Here is a 17,037-nt window from a genome sequence, read left to right as displayed (position 1 = left end):
TGCAATGTTACGTGACTCGGGTTTGCATAAATGTACTTATTTTTAGGCAGTTAAGCTGCCTTATGCGAGCACCCTGGATTTGTGTCCTACCCAATAAATGCTGAAATACGTGCCATTGTTATTATCTAGCTGGTAACTATGTTATTTATAACTTATTGGACTGTTTTTTCATACTTTACATTCTGGATTAAAAAAAATATGACCAGAAAAACCTTAAATGATCGTCGATTTTCCCAAAAGTTTTGAAGTTGCACAAAGGAAGTAGAGCACATTTAAGGAATCCTTGTGTAGTTTATTATCCCCTGAGCTTTTGGCTAAGATGTCAAAGAACAAATGTATGAACTATTTAATGGCTGAAAATCTCTAAAGACAAGTAGTTAAGATTTCCCAAATTGCAAAAGCCGTAGGAATATTGTTTGTCATCAATACGTAGTACAACGTCAGTAGTCTATTATATAATAGGTTCAACTGTTCATGCTGTTGGCGGCAATTTCAAATTAGAAGACAAAATTTTTATATCTTTTCAATTTCTAGACAGGGGTTCAAATTAGCAGTGGTCCGAGATTCGCGACCTTCCACTTTTGCACGCGGAAATTCGACTTGGTTTCTAGCTATATGTACGCCCGACGGAGTCACCGTCCACTTAAAGAAAATAAGAAATAACTTTGCAAACCTTTTCACAACAGTCTCCAAATAAACGATCTTTAAACTTATTTTCATCATTAAAATTCATGACAGTGATATTTATTTTGTTCAATCGCTAGCTTTATACAGAAAATGGCCGACAAATAGTGTTTAAATTCGACTAAAATCGTATCTATTGACAAAAACGACATTGTAAACACAATAAAATGGCCGCCGTGAAGACAAAATATTACAACATCGGATCCGATTCCGAAAGCGGATAAGGGTAGGGTTTGGCGGTCAACTACAAAAAAATCCAGACAGGTGACAAAATACATCTATGCATAGTAAATGAATATAAACACTAGAATTGAAAAGCAAAAGATCTATGTTAAAGAAAGAAATGTTCAGTAGAAAATATTTTTATACAGACACTCAAAACTAATACTTTTTGACAAATTTTAATGTCAAAATTCAATACAATGTGACAGCTGGAAACAGTGTATCTAACAATATATATGTTCATGGTCACACTACAGTATAAATTTTCTTTATCAGTGATAAATGATGATAATGCATGTGGGATGCTTTTGAAGTGTAAAAAAATACTGCAATTTTAAAGGGGTATTTTTTTCTCAATTTTTTAGGGTCAATTTAAGTAGCTGGAAGTTTCTTACTTTATTTTCTCAAATAATGCAACTATATTATATAATACCTGAATGCAAGCAAATCATATGATATATAAGTGGCGTCCTTAAGGCCACTCTACCCTCTCTTGTTTGATAACTTGGAAACGGTCAAGATCCCCACCCCTAAACCATATATTCCAATATTCAAGTTTAGGACAATATAATAAATAAAATAAAATATAGGAGTTGTCCCTGGAGTTACCCACCCCCTCCTGTTTGAGAACTTGGAAATGGTTGAGATCCCCACCCCTTAACCATATATATTCATGTTTGAGACAATATTAAAAATCAAGTGAAATATAGGGAGAGTCGCTAGGGGTCACCCCACCCCTCCTGTTTTAGAATTTAAAAACGGACCAGATCTCCAACCCTAAACCATATATATTCATATATGGACAATATAACAAATCAGATGAAATAAAGGGGGAGTCCCTGGAGTCACGGTATACCCTCCTGTTTGAGAACTTGGAAATGGTCAAGAATCCTCACCCCTAAACCATATATACTCATGAATGGGACAATATAACAAATCAAATGAAATATAGGGGAAGTCCCTGTGGTGACCCCACCTCTCCTGTTTGAAAACTTGGAAACAGTTGAGATCCCAACTGTAAAACAATATATACATTAATGTCTGGGCCAATATAGCTAGTTGAATGAAATAAAGAGGGGGGTCCCTAGGGTCAACCTACCCCTTCCTGTTTGAGAACAATGTAAACTGTTGAGATCCCCAACCGGAAACCATATATATTCATGTATGGGACAAAATAGCAAATCCTTTACATTTAATATGGGCCAGTTGTCAGACCTCAACTTGTACTACTAGCAGTCAACTAAAACCAATGTTAACTACCTAGTAGAACAACTGCAATCATTGGGAACTTGTATCACTGCAAACTCACCATAAAAATATACATTGATATATGCATTGCTTTTGAAACCTTGATTACATATAAATTATTTGCCTTAATAATTATTTCATAAGTTTAACATAAATTTACTATAAATGAATGATTAATGTTGAAGCAACATTGCCACAGTTTTCATGATTACATTTGCCTTGGTTTTTGGTTAACTGCCTTCAGTGCTTACAGCGCTTTGATTAATTTATTTTGGTAATAGATCTATTTCTGGTATCATGTAATTTTTATCATCATGAACATTGTTGTTTTTACTTGCTGAACATTAGTTTCTTTTACATATATATTAAACATCTGAATACGTTTTGAAATTAATTTGATGTTTTTGTTGGATTTGAACTTTGTCTTGTATATATATTTTTTTATTTGTCCACGGGATGACGGGGAACCAAGACAAAAATAATAACTTGTCGGGTTGCTCAAATGTACGAGTGGGGCGAGTCAGGCATAGCATGTCCACACCCCTGCAAATTCAGAGCTGTATCAAGCTTAAATGTTGTGTCCATACTTGCCCCAACTGTTCAGGGTTTGATCTCTGTGGTTGTATCAAGCTGTGCCCTGCAGAGCATCTGGTTAACCTACATTTGTATTTAAATAATAAAGGAGTTTTATATATCAATAAGTATCACAATAGATTAAACATGTCAATTATTGTTTGTTTATGTACAGTGCACAATAGCTTTGTTTAGTGAATTTTAATAAGCGTAAATTAACAAAAGAAACCAGAAATTTACCGCGATTGAGTTAAAAGTCTGTTAGACTGACCCAATTTATTTTGTAAATCGGTTAAATTCAGATGAACAGTTGGTTTTCCAAATAGCATTCAAACTTTCTTTTGTATTTTTTTTACTGATGTATACTTTGTCATAATTTGATATGGCAGATTTTACAGTATTGTGTTCTGTCTCCTACTTTCATGTTGCTAACGTGACGGAGACAAAAATGAGTAACGTTAGCGACATTTGGACATGTCACATGAGCAACAACATCTTTAAAAGTTAAAATGTATGCACACAGTGATGTTTAATATATGCCTGGAGTAATAAAATTGTACAGTCTGGTTTAGAATTTCTAAATATACAGAATGTCATTTGCAGGTGTACTTTATATCAAATGAATACACAAGAAACCAAAAAAATAGTAACGTTAGCGACATTTGGACATGTCACATGAGCAACAACATCTTTAAAAGTTAAAATGTATGCAAACAGTGATGTTTAATATGTGCCTGGAGTAATAAAATTGTACAATCTGGTTTAGAATTTCTAAATATACAGAATGTCATTTGCAGGTGTACTTTATATCAAATGAATACACAAGAAACCAATTCGTAATAGTAACATTAGCAACATCTACTATCATGATATTACGTTTTGTTGCGAATGTCTTTTTGATGGACGGAATACATTTAAGGTCCTCTTGTAACGATATTACATACAACTTGCCTTCTTTGCTTCCCCATCATGTGAAGGAACTGACTCCGAATCTATTTCTGCAAAGGGCGATATCGTAACTCCTATACAGGAGAGTTACAGATCTAAATATATGTTGCTCACGTGACACTGATTTGGACGGAAACCTAGAGCAGTAACGTTCGCAAAAAATAAAACAGCCAATGATATTGATTCCTCAAGTCCTTTGACCCCCTTACGTCATCCAAATTTAATATGATTGTTATTTTCAATTATTTATAAAACCCGGGATAAAAATAACTACAATTGGCTGTCTGAGAACCAACAAGAAAATTGCGATTGTGACATACCACAATGGACGGAAAAGACGTGACGTTAGCAACAATATTATTAAATTACCTTTTTTAGCCTTTACCAATAAAAATCTGCCTTAAAGTTATGAGTAAAACACAAAAGAAGACTTTTTATTAAAATATAAGTCCATGTTATTAGGCTCCACTTATAAATAATACTTAAAAATTCCACTCCAAATAAGCTGGATGTCAGTAAAGTAGGTTATGATGTCTATTCCATGTCCAATATTTTGAAATTGAAAACCCTCTAATTCCAACAAAAAACACAAACACAGAGTAATTTTTATTTTTATTTACTCAGAAAGACACATTTTATTCAATAACATAATGCATTACTCCATTACACAGTCTGTTTCACAGTTTCAGCAATTGCTTTTTTGATGGATACACATAAACAATAATTCCTTCTTATTGTAAAATCTGCCATATACCAGCATACTGCCAATTGTCCCCATTTGTGGAGGATTTACCTCATGAAGGTTCCAAAATGGCCAAATGGCCAATATAAATTTTGAGTCAATTTATGTTGAGCTTGGGTTTAATACAGATGAATAGTTTGTTTTCCAGATAGCATTAAAACATTCTATTGTATTTTTTCTTTGTACTGATGTTTTAATAACTTTGCAATGATATATCATATGATATTCCAGCATACTCACTGGCGGATGTAGAAATTTTCATAAGTGGAAGCCCATTGACTGCCTGAGAGGGGGCCCATTCCGGTCATTCCCTATATAAGCAACCAAATTTTTTTCTCAAAAAGAGGGTGCCTGGGTCCCCTCCTTAATCTGCCTCTAAATCTGCCCAATTGTCCTCATTTGTGAAGGGATTTCCCCCATGATGAAGACTCCCAAATGGAAATTTTGAGTCAATTTATGTTGTGCTTGGGTTTAATTCAGATGAATAGTTTGTTTTCCAGATATAGCATTAAAACATTCTTTTGTATTTTTAGCTCAACTGGACTGAAGGGTGAATTGAGCCTTTCCAATCACTTGGCGTCCGGCTTCCGTCGTTAACTTTTCTCTTCTCCCCTGAAACTAAATTTAAATAAACTTGGCCACAATCATCATTGGGGTACCTAGTTTAAAAAACATGTCCGGTGACCTGGTCAACGAACCAAAATGGCCGCCACGGCTAAAAATAGAACATAGGGGTAAAATGCAGTTTTTGGCTTATAACTCAAAAACCAAAGCATTTAGAACAAATCTGACATGGGGGCTATATTGTTCATCAGGTCAATATCTATCTGTCCTGAAATTTTCAGATGAATAGGACAACCTTTTGTTGGGTTGCTGCCCCTGAATTGGTAATTTTAAGGAAATTTTGCTGCTTTTGGTTATTATCTTGAATATCTATAATACTAAAATTATGAAGTCCAATTTTTCAGCCGTCATCACGTAAAAACGACGAATCAAAGAATTCAACTTTATCTATTACTAATATAGTACAAAGTTGTAGATTGAAAATTACACCACACCATGCCCTTTTGTTTTCCACGTAATTAATATTGCCAATAATTAAGAAGTTCCGGGTCAAGTCCGATACTGATACCAATAGTTTATTCACCTGTTACCTATTACCTAATCTGTACGTTCCGCATCTGACAGGCGCACCACCAAACGGTGTATTCAGGGTTAATATGCTATATACACAGGTCAAAAGCACAGGGTTGACACTACTAAATTGTCAAATAGCTACCTATTGTAGTATTTTAATCAGTAAGACTTTCTAAGATAACAAGACTAAAAATGAGGAACAGTTTTCAATTTGTTAGTGGGCATACATGATGTAAAACAGTGAATCAAAGAATTCATCTGTATTTATAACTAATATATATATAGGACAATGTTGTTGATTAAAAAATACTCCATTCCAGGACCTTTTGTTTTCCAAATAATTAATATTACCAATAATTGATAAGTTCCAGTTCGACGGGTTCAAACAGAAAGATTTGAAAGCAGAGAAAAACTGTGTATTTTATAATCAGCATGACTTTATCAGATGACTATACTAATACTAAAATAAGGCTTGCGCATAGTTATATATACCTTAATTCAGTCACGGACCCGCTATATCAAGGGTTTGTTCTAGTTTATGTTATTATAGATAAAGATAAACTGTAAACAGCAATAATGTTCAGCAAAGTAAGATTTACAAATAACTCAACATGACCGAAATGGTCAGTTAACCCCTTTAGGAGTTATTGCCCTTTATAGTCATGTTTTAACAATTTTTTCGTAAATCTTAGTAATCTTTTACAAAAATCTTCTCCTCTGAAACTACTGGGCCAAGTAAATTATAGATAGAGATAATTGTAAGCAGCTAGAATGTTCAGTAAATTAAGATGTACAAACACATCACCATCACCAAAACACAATTTTGTCATGAATCCATCTGCGTCCTTTGTTTAATATTCACATAGACCAAGATGAACGACACAGGCTATTTAGAGCCTCTAGTTTCTTTGTACTGATGTATACTTTGTAATGATATGATATATATATTTACCAGCATACTGCCAACTGTCCCCATTTGTGGTGGATTTACCTTATATAAATGAAGGCTCCTAAATGAAAATTTTGAAAAAGGCAAGTTTGTCCACAATTTTTATAAAAAAAAACACAATTTACCATGACTAGTTGATTGTTAAAGTAAAGAAGCCATAAAACAACATTAAAATTAGAGTTGAAGACCAGTCAGAGCTCAGACATAAATAAGTCTGAATCTGCTTTTGACTCTTAGAGGTATAAATTTGTAAGTTTTAGGATTTTTCTCCCTTTAACATGTTTAATGCAAGACAAAATATGAAATCAAAAAGTTGCAAATATCGACTCCTACAAGTCGATAAGCTATCAAAATTGATTAAACTTCAAGACCCATGCATATTTATTAAAAAGGTCAAACATCTAAATCAAATAATGACAACATTCAAAAACAATGCTTTGTCTTCTAAAGAAAAATATGAATAAGAGTCTAAAAAATCTGAATTAATGTTAATTAACCTTACAATGCAACCACCTGGAACCACACTTAAGGGCATACGATACAGTTACAGGGGAGGTAATGACGTTGCTAACGTAAAATGATATTTTCGCGACGTCAAACTTTGACATACATAATGACATATGTATATCGGAAAAAAGATGCATTTTTCGTCTGATTTTTGTCATTCAAACTGAATTAATTTGAAAACGAGTTCATGGACCCCTATTTTTCAAAACAGCAATTTGTTTTATTTTGCAGGGAGATTATGTGACCCAAATTTTATAAAACTGTAAATAGAGGATTTTTTTTTATTTTGATAAACATGCAGCAAAAAATGACGTATTTTCCTCAATTTATGAACATTTGATAAATATGAGTTTTTTCTGAATAAAAAATGCATAATTATTTAGGATACTTATAAAATACAGAAATTACCGATTATTAAACAAAAAAACAATTTGTGTTTACCTTTTATAACCAAAAAGTTATGTCTTTCTTTCGAAAAAGAAATTACGGCCACAAATCTGAATTTTTAGCAATTTTACAGAATTTCGACCTCATTTTACTTAAAAAGTAGCACATGAAGGTATATTTTGATTTAATCTGGTAAAAAATAGCCTATATGCAAATTTTTACGAACTTGTAAATACAGGATCAAAGCTGTATATCGGAAAAAAGATGCATTTTTCGTCTGATTTTTGTCATTCAAACTGAATTAATTTGAAAACGAGTTCATGGACCCCTATTTTTCAAAACAGCAATTTGTTTTATTTTGCAGGGAGATTATGTGACCCAAATTTTATAAAACTGTAAATAGAGGATTTTTTTTTATTTTGATAAACATGCAGCAAAAATTTTGACGTATTTTCCTCAATTCATGAACATTTGATAAATATGAGTTTTTTCTGAATAAAAAATGCATAATTATTTAGGATACTTATAAAATACAGAAATTACCGATTATTAAACAAAAAACAATTTGTGTTTACCTTTTATAACCAAAAAGTTATGTCTTTCTTTCGAAAAAGAAATTACGGCCACAAATCTGAATTTTTAGCAATTTTACAGAATTTCGACCTCATTTTACTTAAAAAGTAGCACATGAAGGTATATTTTGATTTAATCTGGTAAAAAATAGCCTATATGCAAATTTTTACGAACTTGTAAATACAGGATCAAAGCTGTATGGTATGCCCTTAATGAGGTGAAACATCCCTGTTTAGTAAATGATGTTCAATTACATAATTAAATGTAGATAGCTCTTGAAGTCCTTGTGAACTCTCAGACAGGTTTTTGCTGTCATAGATGGTGTACCTAAGACAGTAATGGCCACCAAGTAAAATTAAGTTTTTTCATCAACATAAATAGACCTAAACAAGTCTGTCATTGTCTGACTTAGATAAGTCTAAAATTGAAAACACATTTTTATAATAAATACATGTTTTGAATTCTTTAAGACCATAACATAAAGTGACTTGTTTATGTATGACCTCTGACTGAAGACCCTATTCATTTATAGTCTCCAAGTTTTCCATGGTACTCATTTTAATTTTCTTTATTGAAGGAATGCCTCTCCGAAAGAAATCCGATTTGGGACGAAGGCGTAAGAACAGTCATATGAAAAAAGAACAGAAGCTTAAAATTGGTAAGTTTATTTTTCAACATAATAACATTTAAATATCTAACTGACTTTGGAATACCAATGAATGAGGTGTATGCATACATGTACAAAATGTAGGTCACTGAGTTCATTTCATGTCTAATGCTGAAGAAAAATGCATCATTTCCTTTGTCATTTAGGTGTACCCCATCTCTAAGGTGGTTATATGTCTGAGGCACTAGTGGTTCCAAAATTTAATGCCTGCTGTCTGTTGTGTTTTGATATGATACATTGAATATTTATGTAATCGTATAGTTTGGGTGTGGGAGGGGGGGGTCAACATTGATGCAAGTTTTGTTAATCCAAAATCGATTTTACGTATATCTATATAGGTCAGTCAGAGATATAACTCTATAGGGTTATTCCAGGAAATAACTTGCATGTGTTATTACAGATACTAACGTTTCACCTTAAATTTTCTAAATCTGTAATAACATATATGCTTGTTATTTTTAAAATTATTTCATTTATAGTGGGCTCTAAGGAACTCTTGAGACTTTGCGCAGAAACTAAATGTATAGTCTTGATAACTAATTTTTTAATTAAATTAATACATTGTTGATGGACCATGCTGTGATAACAAGGCTCAGTTATTAAAGGAATGTAACTTATTATATAAGACACTTGGGAATTACTGAGAAACTTGCACAGAACCTCATTACATGCTCTGGTCATTATTTCTTACAATAAATTAAACTTCATTGTAATTAAGCATAATGCTTGTCTGAGCAAATGCTTTGAAGTGATAATAGAGAAGCTGTGATAACACCCTTTAGTTATTACAGGCATATTTTTTCTGTAATTACATATTGCACAAATTAAAATTTAAATTCTATATATATAGCAATGTGAAGCCATGTAAAAGAAGCAATTTAGTGTTTGCTTTATTTTCTTGTCAAGCTTTTATAAAGTTTAGTGTTTTTTAATAGATACATAATAGAAAAAAAGTTAAAATTTTGCTCTTTTAGTGATTAAAATTATTTCATGTTTTATGGTAAAATAAGGTACTATATACTTTTAAGATATGTATTATTCTTCTAATAAAAATACGAAAAGAAAATACGAAAGATGCTAGACTTGGACAACTTCGTAAACATCTAGTTGTTCAAGGATACAATAACAACATCATTCATAGCGCTTTCGAAAGAGCAAACAAAACTAGTCGCCAAGAACTTCTTGAGTACAAAGATAAGAATAAAGCAGCTAACAGAACACCCCTTGTACTCACTTACCATCCTGATTTTAAAAATGTGTCATCCATTGTTCAGAAGCATTGGAAAATTATAGAAAATGATTTAAATCTAAAAAAAGTATTTTCATCACCACCAGTCATGGCCTTCAGAAGACCTAAAAACATCCGTGACAAATTAGTGACTTCTGTATTAGCAAAGCAGCCTACTCCATCGCCCGGTTGCTACAAACAATGTGGTCGAAGGAATTGTTTGTGTTGTAAAGCTGCCAATACAAGCAGTTCTTTCATCAGCTCCGTTACTAAACAAAATTATACCATCTACTCAAATTCCAACTGTAAAACGGAGAACTCAATTTATATATTAACATGTGACACTTGTGGCATTCAGAATGTGGGAGAAACAATGGACAAATTTAATATTCGGCTTAATAACCATCGTTCATCGTACAAAACCAACAAAAACTGTCCTCTCACAAGACATCTTTGTTCAACGAAACATCCTTTTGAAAATGTCACTTTCCAAATTATAGAAGTCAACACCGAGTGGGACACCACGGCGAGAAGGAGAAGAGAAAACTTTTGGATTCACCAACTCCACACTTTAGAACCTGAAAGTCTTAACGAAAAAGACGAGAAAAGATACAGGAAAGATAAAGAATAATTTAAAAACAAAGCATCGTCCTTTTTATCCCGTAATATCTGCCAATGGACGTTGCTAATTTCAACTACCAATTATGTATTTTTAAGGCAGCTAAATCCAAGATCAACATATACATGAAGCTGCAAAATTTTTTAATGTTTAAGGCAGCTCAATCCAAATTCAACATAGACAGTCAGGGGCGTTACTTAAACAAGTTATTTTTGGAATTACTTATATAAGTAATTTTTTATTTTAAAAATAATAAAATTACTTAATAAAGTTATTTTAATTTACAATAGAAACATAGACTTAATGTTATTTTCATGATTTTAAACAACATTTTATATCATAAAATAAAGAATTTATCAGATTTGAGAGGCGTATAGAGATAAAGAGTTACTTTGAAAATAATGACAAAAATATTACTTGAATAAGTTATTTTAAACATTTTTGAAAAAAATAGCAATTACACTTATCTAAGGCACAAATGTAATTGATTTAGGTTACAAATTATAAATAACTTCAGGTCTTAATTAATTCACAAGTATCTATCTATTTATATCAGTCTACCTTCAAGATTTTAGAGGAAAATGATAATTTAATAGTCCCAAGAGACCAATCTTTGACCCAGAAGCATTGGTAATACCGTATGAAAGATAAGTGCGTTGGAAAGTTAGTGTTTCTGAAGAATTAGTTTTTATTTATTAAGGGAAAAATAACCAGATAACTGTGAAACTTATTTAAAGCTAGTAAAATCTGTATTCTTGGACACCTATAAAAATAATATTCAGAGAAATAACTTATATAAGTTATATTTAAATTAGCCTCGTTTTCAACAATACTTGTATAAGTAATTTTAATTGTTACTTGTTTAAGTAATGCTCCTGACTGATAGACATTGAGCTACAAAAGTTTCTTATTTTCAAGGCAGCTAAGTTCAACATATACATTGAGCTGCAAAAGTTTCTTATCATCTACAACCGATTTCACCTGGATAGATGCACGCTTGATAAAGCTAGTTGGTCTAGCGAAATATTGCGTTTATTTTCATCATTTTGTAAATATTTTAAACATTCTTATATTTACATACTAAATAGTGTGTTAAACTTACATTGTTAGGCAATCTATAATTTTATTTGTGTAATTGAAATAATCTCTGTACTGATTAATCCACACTCCCATAGATTTGTATGTCATGTGCTGCTATTTATAGGCACTTATATATATATAGGTGCACTATGCAAAATTGGTAAACTATGAACTGTTGTATCTTTAAATAGTTAAGTATACATATAGAAAAAAGTAATATCAATAGAACTTTTATTCATTTTAACTAAACTAATGATGTAAATTGTCCCTTTGAAACATGTAACATACATATGTTATCACAGTTTTTTGATTTTTTAGTCCACAAGAACAAATGTATGTTATTTTCCTGTAATAACCCTGTAGAGTTATATCCCTGAATGTAGGTACATGTAGTAGGTACGGTTAATCAATTTTTAACAAATTAAGTTAAGAGGGGGTGGGGTGGTCAGTGAAAAAACTATGTGAAATCCGTTTTTATACGACCGCAAATTTTAAAAAAAATTTCGTCGTATATTGCTATCACGTTGGCGTTGTCGTCGTCGTCCGAATACTTTTAGTTTTCGCACTCTAACTTTAGTAAAAGTGAATAGAAATCTATGAAATTTCAACACAAGGTTTATGACCATAAAAGGAAGGTTGGTATTGATTTTGGGAGTTTTGGTCCCAATATTTTAGGAATTAGGGGCCAAAAAGGGCCCAAATAAGCATTTTCTTGGTTTTCGCACAATAACTTTAGTTTAAGTTAATAGAAATCTATGAAATTTTGACACAAGGTTGAAGACCACAAAAGAAAGGTTGGGATTGATTTTGGGAGTTTTGGTTTTAACAGTTTAGGAATTAGGGGCCAAAAAAGGGCCAAAATAAGCATTATTCTGGGTCTTTGCACAATAACTTTAGTTTAAGTAAATAGAAATCAATGAAATTTTAACATAATGTTTATGACCACAAAAGGAAGATTGGTATTGATTTTGGGAGTTAAGGTCCCAACAGTTTAGGAATTAGGGGCCAAAAAGGGACCCAAATAAGCATTTTTCTTGGTTTTCGCACCATAACGTTAGTATAAGTAAATAAAAATCTATGAAATTTAAACACAAGGTTAATGACCATAAAAGGAAAGTTAGTATTGATTTTGGGAGTTTTGGTCCCAACAGTTTAGGAAAAAGGGGCCCAAAGGGTCCAAAATTAAACTTTGTTTGATTTCATCAAAATTGAATAATTGGGGTTCTTTGATATGCCGAATCTAACTGTGTAGGTAGATTCTTAACTTTTGGTCTCGTTTTCAAATTGGTCTACATTAAGGTCCAAAGGGTCCAAAATTAAACTAAGTTTGATTTTAACAAAAATTGAAACTTTGGGGTTCTTTGATATGCTGAATCTGAAAATGAACTTAGATTTTTTTTATTGGCCCAGTTTTCAAGTTGGCCCAAATCGGGGTCCAAAATTAAACTTTTTTTATTTCATCAAAAATTGAATAAATGGGGTTCTTTGATATGCCAAATCTAACTGTGTATGTAGATTCTTCATTTTTGGTCCCGTTTTCAAATTGACCTACATTAAGGTCCAAAGAGTCCAAAATTAAACCAAGTTTGATTTTAACAAAAATTAAATTCTTGGGCCTCTTTGATATGCTGAATCTAAACATGTACTTAGATTTTTGATTATGGGCCCAGTTTTCAAGTTGGTCCAAATCAGGATCTAAAATTATTATATTAAGTATTGTGGAATAGCAAGTCTTTTCAATTGCACAGTATTGTGCAATGGCAAGAAATATCTAATTTCACAATATTGTGAAATAGCAAATTTTTTTTTAATTAGAGTTATCTTTCTTTGTCCAAAATAGTAAGCAATAAATATCTTATTGCAAGAATTTTTTTTAATTGGAGTTATCTTTCTTTGTCCGGAATCAACTTAAATCTTTGTTATATACAATATACAATGTATATTCACTTTTTACTACCAACTGATAAATTTAAATAATCTTTACCATTCAGTGATAACAAGCAGTTTTTTTACATTTTATTTACAGTTTATTTTATGATGTATTTAAATGAGTAGTTATTGTTGCAAACTCCATTAGAATATTTTAATTGAGATTAGTTTTGGAATAAGGGAAAGGGGGATGTGATTAAAAAATTGGGTTTAAATTTTTCTCATTTGAAATTTCATAAATAAAAAGAAAATTTCTTCAAACATTATTTTGAGAGGATTAATATTGAACAGCATAGTGAATTGCTCTAAGAGAAAACAAAATTTTTAAGTTCATTAGAACACATTCATTCTGTGTCAGAAACCTATGCTGTGTCAACTATTTAATCACAATCCAAATTTAGAGCTGAATCCAGCTTGAATGTTGTGTCCATACTTGCCCCAACCGTTCAGGGTTCAACCTCTGCGGTCGTATAAAGCTACGCCCTGCGAAGCATCTGGTTTATCCTACATTGAACTTTTGATCTTGTCCCTAAGCTGTACCCAAGAAACCAATAAAAATTGGTATCCAATGAATAATAATGAATCCACAGTATATTGCATGTTGACAAATAAAACTTACAAATTTTATGCTCCTGCTCCCTTTTTCTATAACAGTACTGTGGCCTTCTCCCAATTAATGCCTGCAGATTTCTTTCTGCATGGCATTTTAAATTCCTGAGATAATGACTTTTTTTTTAAATTAAAAAAAACAATTAAGTTTACCCTTTATCAATCATGTCAGTGTTTATCAGGTTGATAGGTAATCAATTTATTTAAGAGACAATTAATGACCAATCATGTACATTAAGTATGGATCAAAACAGTAAAACTGCAGATAAAGGATAGAGACCAAAGGCAAAGTTACATGCACTAAAGTTATCATAAAATTGAGAATGGAAATGGGGAATGTGTCAAAGAGACAACAACCCGACCAAAATAAAAAAATACAACAGCAGAAGGTCACCAACAGGTCTTCAATGTAGTGAGAAATTCCCGCACCTGGAGGCGTCCTTCAGCTGGCCCCTAAACAAAAATATACTAGTTCAGTGATAATGAACGCCATACTAATTTCCAAATTGTACACAAGAAATTAAATTTTAAATAATACAAGACTAACAAAGGCCAGAGGCTCCTGACTTGGGACAGGCGCAAAAATGCGGCGGGGTTAAACATGTTTGTGAGATCTCAACCCTCCCCCTATACCTCTAACCAGTGTAGAAAAGTAAAAGCATAACAATACGCACATTAAAATTCAGTTCAAGAGAAGTCCGAGTCTGATGTCAGAAGATGTAACCAAAGAAAATAAACAAAATGACAATAATACATAAAATTGAGAATGGAAATGGGGAATGTGTCAAAGAGACAACAACCCGACCAAAATAAAAAAAACACAACAGCAGAAGGTCACCAACAGGTCTTCAATGTAGCGAGAAATTCCCGCACCCGGAGGCGTCCTTCAGCTGGCCCCTAAATAATGTTTGGATCAAGTATTTTAAACAATTGAGGAAATCTTATGAACACAAATTGGTATCTTGTATGCTTACACAGTTTAACTACATAAGATCATGAAGATTATTATTCTAGTATGTATAAACTGCATACATGTTATCAAGGAAAACAAATATTAGTCTGAATTTTGTCTTTTAACAATACATTTTGACCCGTCATACCTCATTGCTGTGTGTTAAATTTTTACACCATGTCTGGTGTGCATCAAAATTAATCTAGTCGAATGGGCACATAGTTAAACTTGTTTGTTAGGGCACCTAGTATGCCTTTCAAATCAATACCTACTCAAATGGGCACCTGGTTAAACATGTTTGTGAGGGCACCCAGTAAGCCGGTCAAATCAATACCTAGTCAAATGGGCACCTGGTCATGCTGGTTAAACATGTTTGTTAGGGCATCCAGTATTCCAGTCAAATCAATACATAGTCAAATCGGCATGATTGTTAGGGCACCCAGTATGCCGGTCAAATCAATACCTAGTCAAATGGGCACCTGGTCATGCTGGTTAAACATGTTTGTTAGGGCACCCAGTATTCCAGTCAAATCAATACATAGTCAAATCGGCATGTTTGTTAGGGCATCCAGTATGCCGGTCAAATCAATACCTAGTCAAATGGGCACCTGGTTAAACATGTTTGTTAGGGCACCCAGTATGCCGGTCAAATAAATACCTAGTCAAATGGGCACCTGGTTAAACATGTTTGTTAGGGCACCCAGTATGCCGGTCAAATTAATACCTAGTCAAATTGGCACCTGGTTAAACATGTGTGTTAGGGCACCCTGTATGCCGGTCAAATCAATACCTAGTCAAATCAGCACCTGGTTAAATATGTTTGTTAAGGCACCAAATATGCAGGTCAAATCAATATATTTCAATATTAAGGATGAACATGAATGGGGCCACTTTCGTTTTACACGAAAACCGTCTAAAATTTAACTAAAATGCTAGAATTTTGAAGAAATCAGTAATTTAGCATGCCTTTAAGGTGCCAGTACCTGATATATGTTCATTGTATAGTCAAAAATAGTCCATATTTATGTAGCAGAAGCGCTCTACTGTTCAATAAATAACTAAAAGTTTACATTTTATCAACTTTGTAAAACTGCTATATTTTGTGGCCAAAAAGGGCTCTTACTGGACCTACTCCTTTTGGCAGCTTATTTCAGTAAGTTTTTAGTCATATCCTTTGCACTTAAGGATGTTTGCTGCTCAGTTTCAAAATAAATAACTTTTCATAAAACTAGTATGTATTGATAGGGAATAAATTGAGGAATCCAAAAAGCAAAAAAAAAATAGGGGTCAATGTGCTTGTTTTCGAGATATTAGCCATTGTAATTTTGGCGGGAAAATGTTCTCTCTTGACTTTTTATAGCTTTATCATTGACCAGTTAAAGTTCTCAAATACTATTAAAAAATAAATAAAATTTTATAAGAATTTTACAAATGGCTTATAATTATACACGTTAAAGATTTATAAAAAATAAAATGGGGGTTCATGGGTAAATTTTTTTAAGGCATTCAAATGGTTAAAACCAGAGGATTCCGAAAATCTGACAAAAATTCCAAAACATGACAAGCAGACATCCTTAAGCCTCAGGTGTAACATCCAACCAATAGAAACACAACATGTGGTCCATAATTAGTGATCACATGCATGTCATTCTCAGTTATAACTGAAAATACAAACACTCCTTTTGATATTGTTATCTGAATACTAAATTCACCATGTTCAGTGTCCAATTGGTTTAATACCATGGGTATTCCTATTTCATGGTCTTGGTTTACTTACATATGAATACTTTCACCATGTTCAGTGTCCAATTGGTTTAATACCATGGGTATTCCTATTTAATGGTCTTGGTTTACTTACAATGTAATTATAATCCTGGTACTTTTGATAACTATTTAATGAATAAATTTAACACTGTTAGCATAGATATTAATCACTATAAGTGAGTGATAAACTTCTCTATTTACATTATATACATTGTGAAC

General features: G+C 32.4%; 1 protein-coding gene across 3 annotated transcripts in view; it reads left to right on the top strand.

Moving 5' to 3' along the window:
• The window catches only part of LOC134683025 (uncharacterized), a 36,740-nt gene that overhangs the window by 2,392 nt on the left and 17,311 nt on the right, over positions 1 to 17,037 (top strand). For 2 of the 3 annotated variants that reach the window (XM_063542028.1, XM_063542026.1), the window contains exon 2: positions 8,548 to 8,628. In XM_063542028.1, coding sequence (XP_063398098.1) covers positions 8,550 to 8,628 — 79 coding nt within the window. In that variant the 5' untranslated portion in view covers positions 8,548 to 8,549. Of the gene's footprint in view, positions 1 to 6,163; positions 6,587 to 8,547; positions 8,629 to 17,037 lie in introns of those variants that run through there. The other variant, XM_063542027.1, reaches the window with a different exon arrangement.

The sequence above is a fragment of the Mytilus trossulus genome, chromosome 9, assembly GCF_036588685.1.
Source record: "Mytilus trossulus isolate FHL-02 chromosome 9, PNRI_Mtr1.1.1.hap1, whole genome shotgun sequence".
Lineage (NCBI taxonomy): Eukaryota > Metazoa > Mollusca > Bivalvia > Mytilida > Mytilidae > Mytilus > Mytilus trossulus.
Note: the sequence above shows the minus strand (reverse complement) of the source record. Positions and strands in the feature narration are given on the sequence as shown.